This window comes from Paroedura picta, chromosome 3 (assembly GCF_049243985.1).
Source record: "Paroedura picta isolate Pp20150507F chromosome 3, Ppicta_v3.0, whole genome shotgun sequence".
Taxonomy (NCBI): Eukaryota; Metazoa; Chordata; class Lepidosauria; order Squamata; family Gekkonidae; genus Paroedura; species Paroedura picta.
This window is the reverse complement of record NC_135371.1, coordinates 85,055,636-85,069,675: the sequence shown is the minus strand read 5'-3', so window position 1 is coordinate 85,069,675 and position 14,040 is coordinate 85,055,636. Positions and strand designations below refer to the sequence as shown.

Below are 14,040 nucleotides of genomic sequence, written 5' to 3'. Positions count from 1 at the left end.
TGACTATTTTGGTTTTCAGAAGGCTAGTACATTCTTTCTGGTTGTTGTTGTTGTTATGTGCGAAGTCGTGTCCGACCCATCACGACCCCATGGACAATTATACTCCAGGCCTTCCTGTCCTCTACCATTCCCCAGAGTCCATTTAAGTTTGCACCTACTGCTTCAGTGACTCCATCCAGCCACCTCATTCTCTGTCGTCTCCTTCTTCTTTTGCGCTCAGTCGCTCCCAGCATTAGGCTCTTCTCCAGGGAGTCCTTCCTTCTCATGAGGTGGCCAAAGTATTTGAGTTTCATCTTCAGGATCTGGCCTTCTAAAGAGCAATCAGGGCTGATCTCCTCTAGGACTGACCGGTTTGTTCGCCTTGCAGTCCCAGGGACTCGCAAGAGTCTTCTCCAGCACCAGAGTTCAAAAGCCTCAATTCTTTGACGCTCGGCCTTCCTTATGGTCCAACTTTCGCAGCCATACATTGCAACTGGGAAGACCATAGCCTTGACTAAACACACTTTTGTTGGCAGGGTGATGTCTCTGCTTTTTAGGATGCTGTCTAGATTTGCCATAGCTTTCCTCCCCAGGAGCAAGCGTCTTTTAATTTCTTTGCTGCAGTCCCCATCTGCAGTGATCTTGGAGCCCAGGAAAATAAAATCTGTCACTATCTCCATTTCTTCCCCATCTATTTGCCATGAATTGAGAGGGCCGGATGCCATGATCTTTGTTTTCTTGATGTTGAGTTTCAAGCCAACTTTTGCACTCTCCTCCTTCACCCGCATCAACAGGCTCTTTAGTTCCTCTTCACTTTCTGCCATTAGAGTGGTATCATCTGCATATCTGAGGTTGTTGATATTTCTCCCTGCAATCTTGATCCCAATTTGTGACTCCTCTAATCCCGCATTTCTCATGATGTGCTCTGCATACAAGTTAAATAGGCAAGGCGACAGTATACAGCCTTGCCGAACTCCTTTCTCAATTTTGAACCAGTTAGTGATCCCATGTTCAATTCTCACTGTTGCTTCTTGACCTGCATATAAATTTCTCAAGAGACAAATAAGATGCTCTGGTATTCCCATCTCTTTAAGAACTTGCCACAATTTGTTGTGCTCCACACAATCAAAGGCTTTAGCATAGTCAATGAAGCAGAAGTAGACGTTCTTCTGGTACTCCCTAGCTTTCTCCATGATCCAGCGTATGTTGGCAATTTGATCTCTAGTTCCTCTGCCTCTTCGAAATCCTGCCTGTACTTCTGGAAGTTCTCGGTCCACATATTGCTGGAGCCTAGCTTGTAGGATTTTGAGCATAACTTTGCTAGCATGAGAAATTAGTACAATGGTGCGGTAGTTTGAACATTCTTTGGCATTGCCCTTCTTTGGGACTGGAATGTAAGCTGACCTTTTCCAATCCTGTGGCCATTGTTGAGTTTTCCAAATTTGCTGGCATATTGAGTGTAGCACTTTTACTGCATCGTCCTTTAAGATTTTGAATAGTTCAACTGGAATGCTGTCACCACCACTAGCTTTATTGTTGCTCAGACTTCTTAAGGCCCATTTGACTTCACATTCCAGGATGTCTGGCTCCAGGTCAGTAACTACCCCATTGTGGTCATCAGGGATGTTTCTTTCTGGTACTCAATCTTTAAACACCTTTGAGTTCTTAAAGGACTCTTAAGGTCTTTAAAGACAGTTTCTAACCTCACCAGACCAGATAACTCTGCAGTCTTCAGAGCTAACTCCCTATATGACTGGGTAAGGAAATTCTCCTCTCACTAGAAGATCTATCTCCTTTCTTTCACCCAAATTGGGTTCTCTGTCTAACTACCCACTCATCCTTGCCAGCTTTCCCCAGTTCTCCTGTCTGCTTACATTAAGGGCTAAATTCCAAATATATTATCCTCTTCAACATTCAGCTCTAAAGTTTTTCTCTGCTCAGCTGATGCTAACCAATCAGTTCACTTGGAACAGCCTGTCACTCAAGGCTCCCTGCCTCTGTGAATAATCAACTGTTTGCGGTATTTTATCTGCTTGAACAGCACTTCTAAACTTTTAAAAGTGTAGCCCATTACAGCAATCTGTGTTACTTCAGGGGCAGGAGAGTGCTGTTAGTTGTGCTCTTCCTGTGCTACTCTGATAACCAATGGAAGTCCAAGTCACATGGCAAGAGATGGCAACTTGTCTCAAGCACACATCAATGTTGCTCCCTGAGGTGCTTGTATTATAGACTCCACCCAGATCCCTGGAGCTTCTGGTATTGCTAGAGGAACACACACATACACACACAAACCCACCCCTCATCTTTCCCTTTTCCTTGGTTAGCTTTTAAAAGTGCATTTTAAAAAGTAGCTTAATTTTAAAGTCATGATCATGCCAATGGAAATAGATATCACCTACCAGACAATCTCCTCGCACACAGATACTATGAGAATCCTTATAGGAACATCGTGTTCCATCATGTGCCAGTCTTTTCATATACACAATATCACCTGTTTCTTTAGACTCACAGTAAAGGTGGCACCTTTCTTTAGCTGAAAGAACAAAGACTTCTGTGATTTATCTGTTCAACACATGGTTTATTATTTGTCTGGTACATGGCTGGCATTTCAATGAGCATGCTTACGATGGGGCACTTGTCATTTATGGAAGCAAAAAATGTTTAGATCTTCAAAGACTCGCATCATCTCACCAAGGGAAGAATTTGGATCCAACTTTATGAGGCTTTCCATAAAGTTTCCCAGATGTGAGCTGCATCCATGATCAGTAGTGAGAGATGTTTATATCTCATTAAACGTATCAACAGAATTAATTAATTTCAAAACAAAGCAAAGCTTCTGTAATGATGCCACTGTGGGGCTGCACTGACATGCTCAGTGGAGGGGCTAAGTGATGAACGAGCCTAACATTGGCATGCTTACCTTCCCGTAAATGATTGAGACATATGACAGGATAACCTGAGTGCTATTATAATGGCTAATGCTACTAATCTTTTTTCCAGACAGGAAATTCCAATCTTCTAGATTTGACAGACAGGCACCAAGGGCACTAAAGGCATACTCAGATTAAGACAAAAAATACTAACCATCATTATGCTCATATGGGAGCCAATGGTGCTTCATGTTCTGATACTCAAAGAGAGGATCCCACTGTTTACACTGCTCCTCTCTGAAATCTTCATAATCTTTAGGACAATCTTGTGTGCTGCAAAGTTGGAACTCATAGCTTGGACCAAAACATGTACGACCTCCATTAGCTGGGCTAGGAATTTAAAGGTAGAGAAGCAAAAGCAAAATGGGAATGTTACATTATATCAGTTATATCAACTACCACTGTGTTAAATCTTTCACTTGCCTTTCAATTATTTCTGTGGTTGTAAAAATAGAAAAAGAGAAAGAGAGAGAGAGAGAGAGAGAGAGAGAGAGAGAGAGAGAGAGAGAGAGAGAGAGAGAGAGAGAGAGAGAGAGAGAGAGAGAGAGAGAGAGAGAGAGAGAGTCAGAACAGTCCACTATAATGATCCTTCCTTTTCTTTAGTTTTTGGCTATCTGTGACACAGGCTGTCTCATGTCAGCATACGTCTCTAGAATGTTAATGCCTGCTGTATCTAGAGGAAGACAAAGTGCCACTGGACTGCTGTGCTAGAGTTCACAGGAAGTCCCAAACGACTATGACACTGCAATCAGATCTCATCAATGAACATTTTGCCATTTCACTTAGCGTTTACATCTACAGGCTTAAAAAAAAAAGAACTACAGAAGCCATTGTATTATGGTTGCTATCATCCTGACCAATTTTTAATCCTTCACAAAAAACAAAACACTGTTTTCAAAATGTTTAAAAGGATAACTTACTGCAGAATCAACCCAAGCAACCACTAAAGAATTTTCCAGATAGCCTTAATGTTCCATTTTAATACCCCAATGTTATTGGATTCTTTTCTTGTGTCCAGACAAATTCATTAATATCCTTATGCTGTTCTGGTCTTTCTTGGTTCCCCCTGCCCCGTTCTTACCTAAAATAGTTTTTCCTGTACACTTTTTCCATTGTGAAATCAATTGCTTGGAACCTTAACATTTATTTTCCAACTTGCGGATTGCCACTCAATACCTGCCCAAAGAGTAGGTTTGGGTGATAAACTTAAAAAATAAATTGTGTGCCAAGATTAGAACATTTCAGTGCTGGAGGGCATCTGTGTGGAAACAGTCCCATTTAAATACCTGACACAAGCAGTCAATCATTGCCCAATTATTTTCTCTGCATCCTGATCCCATGCATTGGCCACAGCAATGCATGCATTGGCCACAACAGATTTCAAGGCATTCGATGAGACTATCTCATGTCAAAAACCCAGAGCATGAAAAAGCATGAAAAAATATTGTTTGGGCAAAGAGCCATCCAGAGGGGTTGGTGCTTATGTACATAAACACAGAGTTTCTCTAGGAAGATCAGCCACCTCTCCACGTGAAGTTAGTAGCATGGCAGAGCAAAGCAAGGATGGAGCCTCTCCCCCCAGAAAGAGCACAGGCACTGGAGACTGAGGCAGCACCTTACTCCATGCAAGCTTACTCAACCATTAGCTCCACTGGGATCATTGAGTTTAAGGCCCTGACACAGACAATTTTGTCATATAGAGCATTAGTCCCCAATCCCCGGTCCTGAGACTGGTACCGGTCCGTGGATCAGTCGGTACCGGTCCGTGGCTCCTCCTCATCCTCCTTCCCAGCTGCTGCCTCAAGCTGTGTACCTTATACAGGTCAGATAAAAGAAATTAAAATGGGGGGGGGGCAGCCAGAGAGGCTGCTCAAGTGTGGGAAAAGAGGCAACCATTAAGGGATGATCCGAGTACATTAGGAACAATCCTCAGTTGTAGTGGAAGAAGAAGAAGAAGAAGAAGAAGAAGAAGAAGAAGAAGAAGAAGAAGAAGAAGAAGAAGAAGAAGAAGAAGAATTGGTCCTTATATGATGCTTTTCTCTACCTGAAAGAGGCAAAAAACGGCTTACAGTCGCCTTCCCTTTCCTCTCCCCACAACAGACACCCTGCGAGGTGGATGAGGCTGAGAGAGCCCTGATATCACTGCTCGGTCAGAACAATTTTATCACTTCTGTGCTGAGCCCAAGGTCACACAGATGGTTTCATGTGGGGGAGTGCAGAATCAAACCCAGCATGTCAGATTAGAAGTCCACACTCCTAACCACTACACCAAACTGGGTGAGGAATGTATTTTAATGGAAATTGCGCAGACCCATTCAAGCTGCTAAAACGCTGTAATGCTTCAGCACATGCAGACACACAAAAACAGGGGTGAAAGAAAATCAATCTTCAAAGTGAATGTGAACAGACAAAACCGTGACATGAAAAAACATGTGTGAACTGAGCACACTCATTGTGTTGTGCAAAGTCGTGTCCGACCCCTCATGACCCCATGGACAATGATCCCCAAGGCCTTCCTGTCCTTTACCATTCCCCGGAGTCCATTTAAGTTTGCACCGACTGCTTCAGTGACTCCATCCAGCCACCTCATTCTCTGCCGTCCCCTTCTTCTTTTGCCCTCGATCGCTCCCAGCATTAGGCTCTTCTCCAGGGAGTCCTTCCTTCTCATGAGGTGGCCAAAGTATTTGAGTTTCATCTTCAGGATCTGGCCTTCTAAGGAGCAGTCAGGGCTGATCTCCTCTAGGACTGACCAGTTTGTTCGCCTTGCAGTCCAAGGGACTCACAAGAGTTTGACGCTCGGCCTTCCTTATGGTCCAACTTTCACAGCCATATATTGCATCTGGGAAGACCATAGCCTTGACTAGACACACTTTAGTTGGCAGGGTGATGCTTTTTAGGATGCTGTCTAGATTTGCCATAGCTTTCCTCCCCAGGACAAATGCCTTTTAATTTTGCTGCAGTCCCCATCTGCAGTTGTGCAATTATCAAAAATGCCACAAAACCTATTTTTGCTTTTAGTCCACTGAGGGATACGTACCTGAAAAAACACACTAGTATTTTCTAGGTTCAGATTTTGAGACCAGCATAAATATTGGTATTTGATTATATTTGGCTCCGCTAACACCATTATAGGATTTTGGATTCATGTTTTTTGGGTGGAGTCTGGCATTATTTTGGTTTCACTATTCCCTATAGGACTTTGGGGTGGACTGAAGTGACTGTTTTTCAACCAAATGACAACAAAACTGCAGGGGATCCATTTTTGCCTGTCCACCAAATACCAAGGGGCTCTGAAAAAAGGCCCTGGAGTAAGGGTCTTGTCCCCACACTGGAGTGAGAGGAAAAAGGAGCAGCTTGGCTATGCCCTGGTCCAGGATCCTCCATCCTCAGGCCAAGTAAGATTCATGTCAAGTGTGAGCTACCTTTCCTGGACGAGGTGGGGTATTTCTCTCCGTTCTTCCTCCCACTGTCTGAGACACCTATTAATGGAGAACAATTAGGCTAGCTTAAAATGCTAGCTCTAGGTATTCCTGAACACTGGCATTAGTAAGAATCCTGAATTCTGCTCCAGATACTTGAAAATGAAATATTTGACGAATAGTTCTACCACAAAGACTCTGGGGGGGGGGGTCACTCAGTTGATCCCCTCTCCATCACTCTTTTCAGGTCTAGTGACAGAAGGGATCCCCTGCTCCTTCTCACCCACCTATCATCCTCCTGCACTGCTGCTTCGTTAGAGGGTGGGATGTTGATCAGATGTGGCTCCTGTTGTGCTCTTCCGCTTATTTCAGCAGGACCAGGGGGCAGGGAAAGTTCCAACATGCATCCAGTGATGCTGCCTTAGCATCAGTGGCAGCAAGTAGTGTGTGTGTTGGTCAGCTGAGGCACCTTCCCACCTCTAGCACTGCTGCCTTAGGGTCATTTTCAGTGGGGATACAGTCTCCCTTTCCTCAACCAGACACCTGAATGCCTCCAGTGAGGCAACCTCAGAGGCAAGAAGAAGAAGAGGAGACTACTGTGTAAACACAGATTATCTCTCTATGTTTTTGAAATCCCCCAGTCTTTTAAGGTTTCAAGTTCTCCTGCAAATTAGGTACCCCTCCACCCACCCCGATTGAAGTAAAATCTCTCTTCCATCACTGTGGTTCCAATCTATGGATTTAAGTTAAAAAAAAACAACAACAACACCTTTTTTTGGCCCGTTACTTAAAAGTCGAACTGACAAACCAAGAAAAGACACTTGGTGAACCTGAAGAGGAAGGGCATTCCAGATAACATTGAGTGGGTCTGCATCAGTCTTCTCAATCAAAGTTCTAGAAAGAAATAACCATATAATACAAAAGCAGAGTCCCAGATCACAGTAAAAAATGTGTAATTTATCAATATCTTCATCAGAAATATTTATTAGCCATTAACTAGTATGGTTTGCTTAGATTTAACTTACTGAGGATTGTCACACTGGCGTGTTCTGTATCTTACTCCAGTTCCGCACGTTCGAGAACAGGCACCAAATTTACTCCATGCTCCCCAGTTTCCATCTTGTTTCAAGATATCTGGAGTTAACCAGATACAGTGACCCTTAAAACAATGCTAAAAAAGAAAAATATACAAGTATGCATATTTTCATAATTAGTTTTAATGCTGAGTAACTCTTGACTTCTTACTCTTGGACATTAGCAAAAGCATATTATATAACTGGGAAAGGTGAACAGTAATAAAATATGTACCCTCACATTTTGACACAGGCTATTAACATTGCCTGTAGAATAATTCCGAAAGGAAATGAGACAATTCACAAATGCATGCAGCTCAATAGGCAACACACTGGAAAATACTATAGATGGGATCCAGGCCCAGTTTATGGATGAACAAACCAAGGAACAATACATTGAATTGAGGCTCCGAAGTAAACTGTGGTAAGTGTTACTGCTTATTCAAAACAATGGCTGAATTGGTTTTTTCAATGGACTTCCTCAGCAGTCACTATCCAAAAGCAATAGAAAGAAATTCCAAAGTCAGATACTATTCTGTAGTATGAAATCTGTTATGGGGGACCTGGTCTACTAGAAGAGCATCATCAATGAGGTGACTTTCAGTGCTCTGTTAGTAGACCAGGTTCCCCACAAGAGATTTCATTATATTTTACCCTGGAATTTCTTTCTATTGCTTTTGGATACTGATTGTTGAGGAAGTCCATCGAAAAACCAATTCATTTGGTGTGGTTTTCAGCTGTTGTTTTGAATAAACAGTTACACTTATCACAGTTTACTCGACAGCCTCAATTCAATGTTTTGTTCCTTGGTTTAATCATTATACCACTGAGTGGTCATCTGTTTGTTTCCCTCCCAGTTTAAGGATTTGCAAGGCCCATAGCAAAAGTGCCAGTTTAAGGATTTGTGGGGTCTTAGCAGAGCACAACTTGTGCTGTTATTTGTGCTATGCAAGTAAACTGAGGGGCATCCTTCCCAGGAATAGTTGGAACTTTAGAAGCAACTGACAGCTTCACTTTGTTGAAAACATTTCTCAAGCCCTGGCAACATGCACAAGTGAAATACCCCAATGTCTAATGGTACCTTCACACTTATGCAAAACATGGTCTGCATGCACACATGTTAAATAAGTTATGTGTATGCTCAGTTACCAACAGAGCATGCATATCACCCTTTTTTCATTCCTGCAATCTGCAAACTGCATAAGTATAAAGACCCCCTAACAATCACCGTGTGAAGCCCCCCTAACTGTACAGCATGGCGGAGGCCCTGAAACTGTGGGGCCCAGTGCACATTCTACATGAGCTGTTGGGATAACCCACTTCTGGTTAGATCTAAAGTAAGCTTTCTACTGACAAAGGTGGCGAAGTAATTTCCACCAGTCCCTTCTTCCTCCGGCCCATTTGCCTCTGATGCTGATCCTGAGGATCTCATCTTTCAAGAGCAGCAGTTCAGGGAGGTCAATGAGCAGAGGGGCGAGGAAGGAGAAAAAGGAATGCTCAGTTTCACTATGAGAAATGCCTTCCCTGAGCAGAAGAGTATGGCAACTTCTGGATGCAGATATTCATATCACAAAAATTAAATTTATATCCTTACTTAATTTGAGTCAAAATGACACCATGTTAACAGACAAAATCCACAGTTTCTTATTTGGCTCTGCTCAGCTATGTAGCAAGGGTGATATTTACTTTTGAAAAATAGCATTCCAGCGCAAAGTAGGATTGTATGTAAAATCCTGATGAGGAAAAGCAACAGTTATATTACGCCCATGGTAAACAGCATGAAATTAGAACCATTTCCAAGTTTAATAGCATATTTAATTCCCATAGTACACTGGAGGTAACAATTATTTTGACTCTTCAGTGAAGTATGAGAAAATATAGCAACAATAACTATTTTTTCTACAATTAATATAGTTGAGTCTTTTTTTTCCAGAATAAAAACTGTTTACAGAAAAATGGTCATTTGCATCAAATTTATGTTTTAATATCTTTTTTTCATACTGGCTTCCAAGAGGTGAAATGTAGTAAAATTCAGGTACTGTATTGAAATAATGATATTCCAGTAATGCTTTTAAAACAATGTCAATGCCCTGGTGATCCAGGCAATAGGGGCAGCCGCTTCTAGGGAACTGGGGCAGGGAAACTATGAAAAATTGTCCCATGTCAATGCCCCATTGCTGTTGCATTATATTTGAAGCTACACCAGCAATAGGGAAACCACAGAATCCTGTCCATTTATATAAATCAGTGTAATCTGGACTATTTACAATTAAGTAATGGTTCTTTATTTGCTGCTCAAGATCATTAGATCAAAGGAGCTTAAAGGAAAGAAGTCTCACTCATGCAATCAACTGCTAATCAGCCAATTTCTGTGCAAAGATTGTCACACACCCTAATCCATGACTAATCATACACATGAACATACTGAATCAGATCATCATAGTCCATCATAGTCATGCTTGTCTATTCAGACCTTCTACTTCAGTAGTCCCCAACCTGCGGTCCACGGCCTGGTGCCGAGCCGCGAAGGCCAGGGCGCTGGGCCGCGGTTCCCTCTCCCCACCCCCCCCCGCAGTAAAAAACTTCCCAGGCTGCGAGCTTGCGGCCCAGGAAGCTTCTTCCTGCGGGAGGGGGGGGGAGGGAATCATGGCCACGCCGCGCATCGCGCATGCACGGCCGAAATTGCGCATGTGCACGTGCTGCGCGGGCAGAGCAGTTGCCCTGCCGAAAAAAGACTGGGGACCACTGTTCTACTTGATCCTTTTAACTGGAAATGCCCAGGATTTAACCTGGGGTTTTCTGTGTGCCAAGTGGATATTCTTCTGCTGAGCTGTGGCCCTTTCCTAGAAACTGAAGCACACAGTAAATGAAACTTACATAAGGAGGTGTAAACAAGCCATGAGGCTGTTGTCAGGAACCAAGCGATTGAGTCCCAGCAGATTCACACAATAGACATCACTCTCGGGCTTTGGGATGAAACTTTAAGTAAAAGTCTTTATTTGGAAAATCAGGACAAAGATCAGCACATTGCATAAGCTCTTAGACAGGAATCTTCATAAAGACGCTGGGCAAGGGTGTTGCAAAGCATATATACCTTAGCTAGGTGAGTGGAGCATAGGAGCAGCATTTGGCGGGAACATTAATTCACACAGAAAGGGCAATACAGTTTCCTCTGATCTACAAGGTGCCAAAACAGCCCAATTGGCCATCTGGTATTTAGACTGAGCTCCCAGTGAGAACAGCCTTGAGATAAGAGAGTGAGAGGAGGATGAGCCTTTGAGATGCAGGCGGAGATGGGAGGGGTGCTCTTGAGCAGGCCTGGGAAGGTGCCACAACCCAGTGGGAGATCCAGGAGCATAAGGCATTCAAGCAAATCTCAACAAGGGGTGAGAACTATGGGTCAGGAAGTAGGGGGTTCATAACAGCTGTGGCACAAGCAGCTGTTGCAGTCATAGAGCCGCTTGATAAGATATTTGAGCTGGACATCAAACAGAAACATCAAGGCACTGCACTGATGGAGTTGGTTTCAATAGCAAGCAACATGTTTAGTCCAGGTAAATTTTGCTGTCAATTTTGTTCATGCCAAAAAGGGCAGTACTCATGTTTGAGTTTACTTCCATGTTTGCCTCCATTGGGGGGAAGGTCAGTTGGGTTAGAGCAGTGGTCCCCAACCCCCAGTCCGGGGACCGGGACTGGTCCGTGGATCAGTTGGTACCGGTCTGCGGCTCCTCCGTGGTTCCTCCTCGTCCTCCTCCCTGGCTGCTGCCTCGGGGGCTGCCCTGCCACTCTGCCACCAGCTCATCTTTGGTGCTCTCCCGCGGCCACCATGGCTGGGGCTCCCCCTTGGCGTGGCACTGTGCAGCTGCTGCTGACAGCACCCCCCAGTGGGTGACAGGAAGTCAGGGGCACCGGCAGGAAAGCAAGTGGAGCAGGAGTTCAGGCTGTGGCGGCGACGTCCATCGGCAAAAGACTACCCCCCCCCCGGGCCTCAGTAAAATTGTTACGCGTTGACCGGTCTCCAGTGATCAAAAGGTTGGGGACCACTGGTTTAGAGAAACAAGGTTGCTTTAGCCAAGGCCCCCAAACACTGGCAGGTTACCGAATACATTCACAAACTGACTTCAAGCAAGTTGTATGTTTGACATGTTGGAAGATGCACACACTGGAAAACTTAAACACACTGTGTTTTCCTAATGTAGTTTCCTAATGCCTGCTCCAAGGATGAAGAAGAGATATCTACCACCCTTAATTTATGAAATGACAAAGAGATTACTCAGAAAAAGAAGAAGAGATAAAACACTGGTACAGAACTCTACTAAAGTCTGGTTTCTATGAATACATCAATTGGAAAATTCTAAACCTTCAAATAAATACTGGTCCTGGCCCCGACCTGGAGGAATGAGCTCCCAGAAGAGCTGCAGGCCTTTCTGAAGTCAACTCAATTCCAATGGGCTTGCAAGACAGGGCTCTTCTACCAGGCATTGGGCTGAGACCAATAACTAGAACCGAATGATATCTTTGAGTTGGCCTCCTCCTGTGATGGACTCTCTCCCTGGAAATGAGGAATATTATTGGTTTTGATACTATGTGGCAACAGATTTTTTAAAGGCCTGTATTTAACTGGTTTTAATTGATTTTAATTACTATCAAAATTGAATTAATGTTTCAACCCTATGTAATTATTTTGTTCTCATCTACCCCAAGCCAGCTTGCAAGGAGTAGTGGCATATAAATCTAAATAATAAATAAAATAATAAAAGCTGATAAAAATTGTATTTTAGACCGCTTTTAACTGAGATGGGGAATAAACTCTGAAGACAAAAATCAAGAATAATTTCAGATAAAAGAGAGTTAGTAGACAATGTACATCTTCTTTTCCCAGTAACCATATTAATATCAGAATGTGGAAAGAAGGATTTGGAAAGAACATAGTCAATATTCCTGTTGAAATAAGCACCAGCATGTAGCAGCCTGACAAAGAGCTGAGTAGGGTGGCCTTAATAGACTGTTCTGTGTTTATAAACTGTAAAAAATAAATCTTGGGTTGGGAAGTATTTTTAATGTCATATCATTGCTTCATATTAGGTTGTGGTTCTGTCAAAATGGATGCCTGGCACACACACACATGCACACACACATGGAGAGAGATTGCTACAACAGCAAGTGCAATCATTCAATTGCTTTTCTGAAAAATCAGCCTTCAAATCTGGGCACCTGGCAGGCACTATATGCAAAACATATGGCTGAACACCCACTGCTAGCAAAAACAAAGAAAAAGTATTTATAAAGCAAAATATCCTTGAGCATAGGATGGCCAGTATTTTACCAGAAAACAATACAAAAATATGACAGATTATCACTAATAACGAGGGATAAAAGCTACAATTAGTAGCACCTTGACAATGATTCAGATTTAGTTTATTAGTCGGCCATTGGCCATTTCCAGCAAATTAACTGTACAGTACAAAAGTCAGTTAAAATTAAGACATCAAACTGATAAAATCACAGGGAGTAATAAAAGTAATAAAAAGTTACACAGATAAAAGGAACCATAATGATTAGGGTTTTAATCCTAATTGCACAATTTGGACCTGATTTTCCTGGCTGCAAGAGCAAACAGTGCAACTCTGTTGGTAACGTAGGCATCGATATCAGACAATAAAAAGATCATATACTCAGTTTTTGAGAGGCCTGAGGTGGTAGGGAGTATTCTTTTAATAAACTTGCCTCTTGGTTCATCATAGAGGGGGCAGTCCATAGTGTGTAGTCCATTACATCACTCCACTATCACATTTGCAGATGCATTCAGATAGGGGGAGATGGGAGAACTGACCACTACGCACTGCTATGGGTAAGGATTGGAACCTTAAATGAGTAAATGCCATCCTGAATGTTAAGGATGGCAGACTCTCCAGAAAATGAGAACACTGTCTAGTCATCAGCTGATAAGAAAAGAGGAGACACTGGGTCTTCATAATGGGGATCTTCAGTATGCCAGCAAGATATTGAAGGTCAAAGCCTAATCGATAATTACTGTAGCAGAGTATAAGAATGAAACATATAATAAAGGGAAGATGCAAAAACTGTCTTGTCTTGTCAAAAAACAGAAGACATTTTCATAATGGCTACAGTCCACATGTATACCACGAGTACATTCATTGATACACACTTTGAGAGCTGGATACAATCCAGCTACACTGATATCAACACTGAATTAAAGCCCTAAATAACTTGAAGGACCACCTCCACCTTTATGCTCAAAATCTGAGCTCAGCCAGCAGATCCTGTTGAGAAGCTTCCTACTTTTGGAGGTAACCCTAACAGCACCATCTCTTCTGGTCTTCCAACACAATTTAAAGACATGTTTATATTGGAGGGCCTTTAACTGTTACATCTGACATGTGAGAGTAGTTCAAACTAGCAAATTGTTCCCTTGACATTCCTATGAACAACAACTGAAATTGCCACTTTCTGTTCTTACTTAAGCATGAAGGAGATAATTGTGAGCATTAACCATAAGCATCCAGTCATGGGACTCACTCAAAGGAGAGATTTCATTTCTGGATATCACATTTTGTCCTTTGGTGCTCAGTTCTTGTAGAACAATAGGGCAGCATGCATTTCTACTATCATATGGGG

The 14,040-nt window shown here is 42.8% G+C and overlaps 1 protein-coding gene across 1 annotated transcript in view; it reads right to left on the bottom strand.

The window, feature by feature from the left end:
• The window catches only part of ADAMTS2 (ADAM metallopeptidase with thrombospondin type 1 motif 2), a 384,270-nt gene that overhangs the window by 41,870 nt on the left and 328,360 nt on the right, over nt 1-14,040 (bottom strand). The window contains exons 11-13 of the mRNA XM_077326669.1: nt 7,354-7,499; nt 3,064-3,239; nt 2,379-2,512 (exon numbers count right to left, since the gene is read on the bottom strand). Of these exons, the coding sequence (XP_077182784.1) occupies nt 2,379-2,512; nt 3,064-3,239; nt 7,354-7,499 (456 nt within the window). The remainder of the gene's footprint in view (nt 1-2,378; nt 2,513-3,063; nt 3,240-7,353; nt 7,500-14,040) is intronic.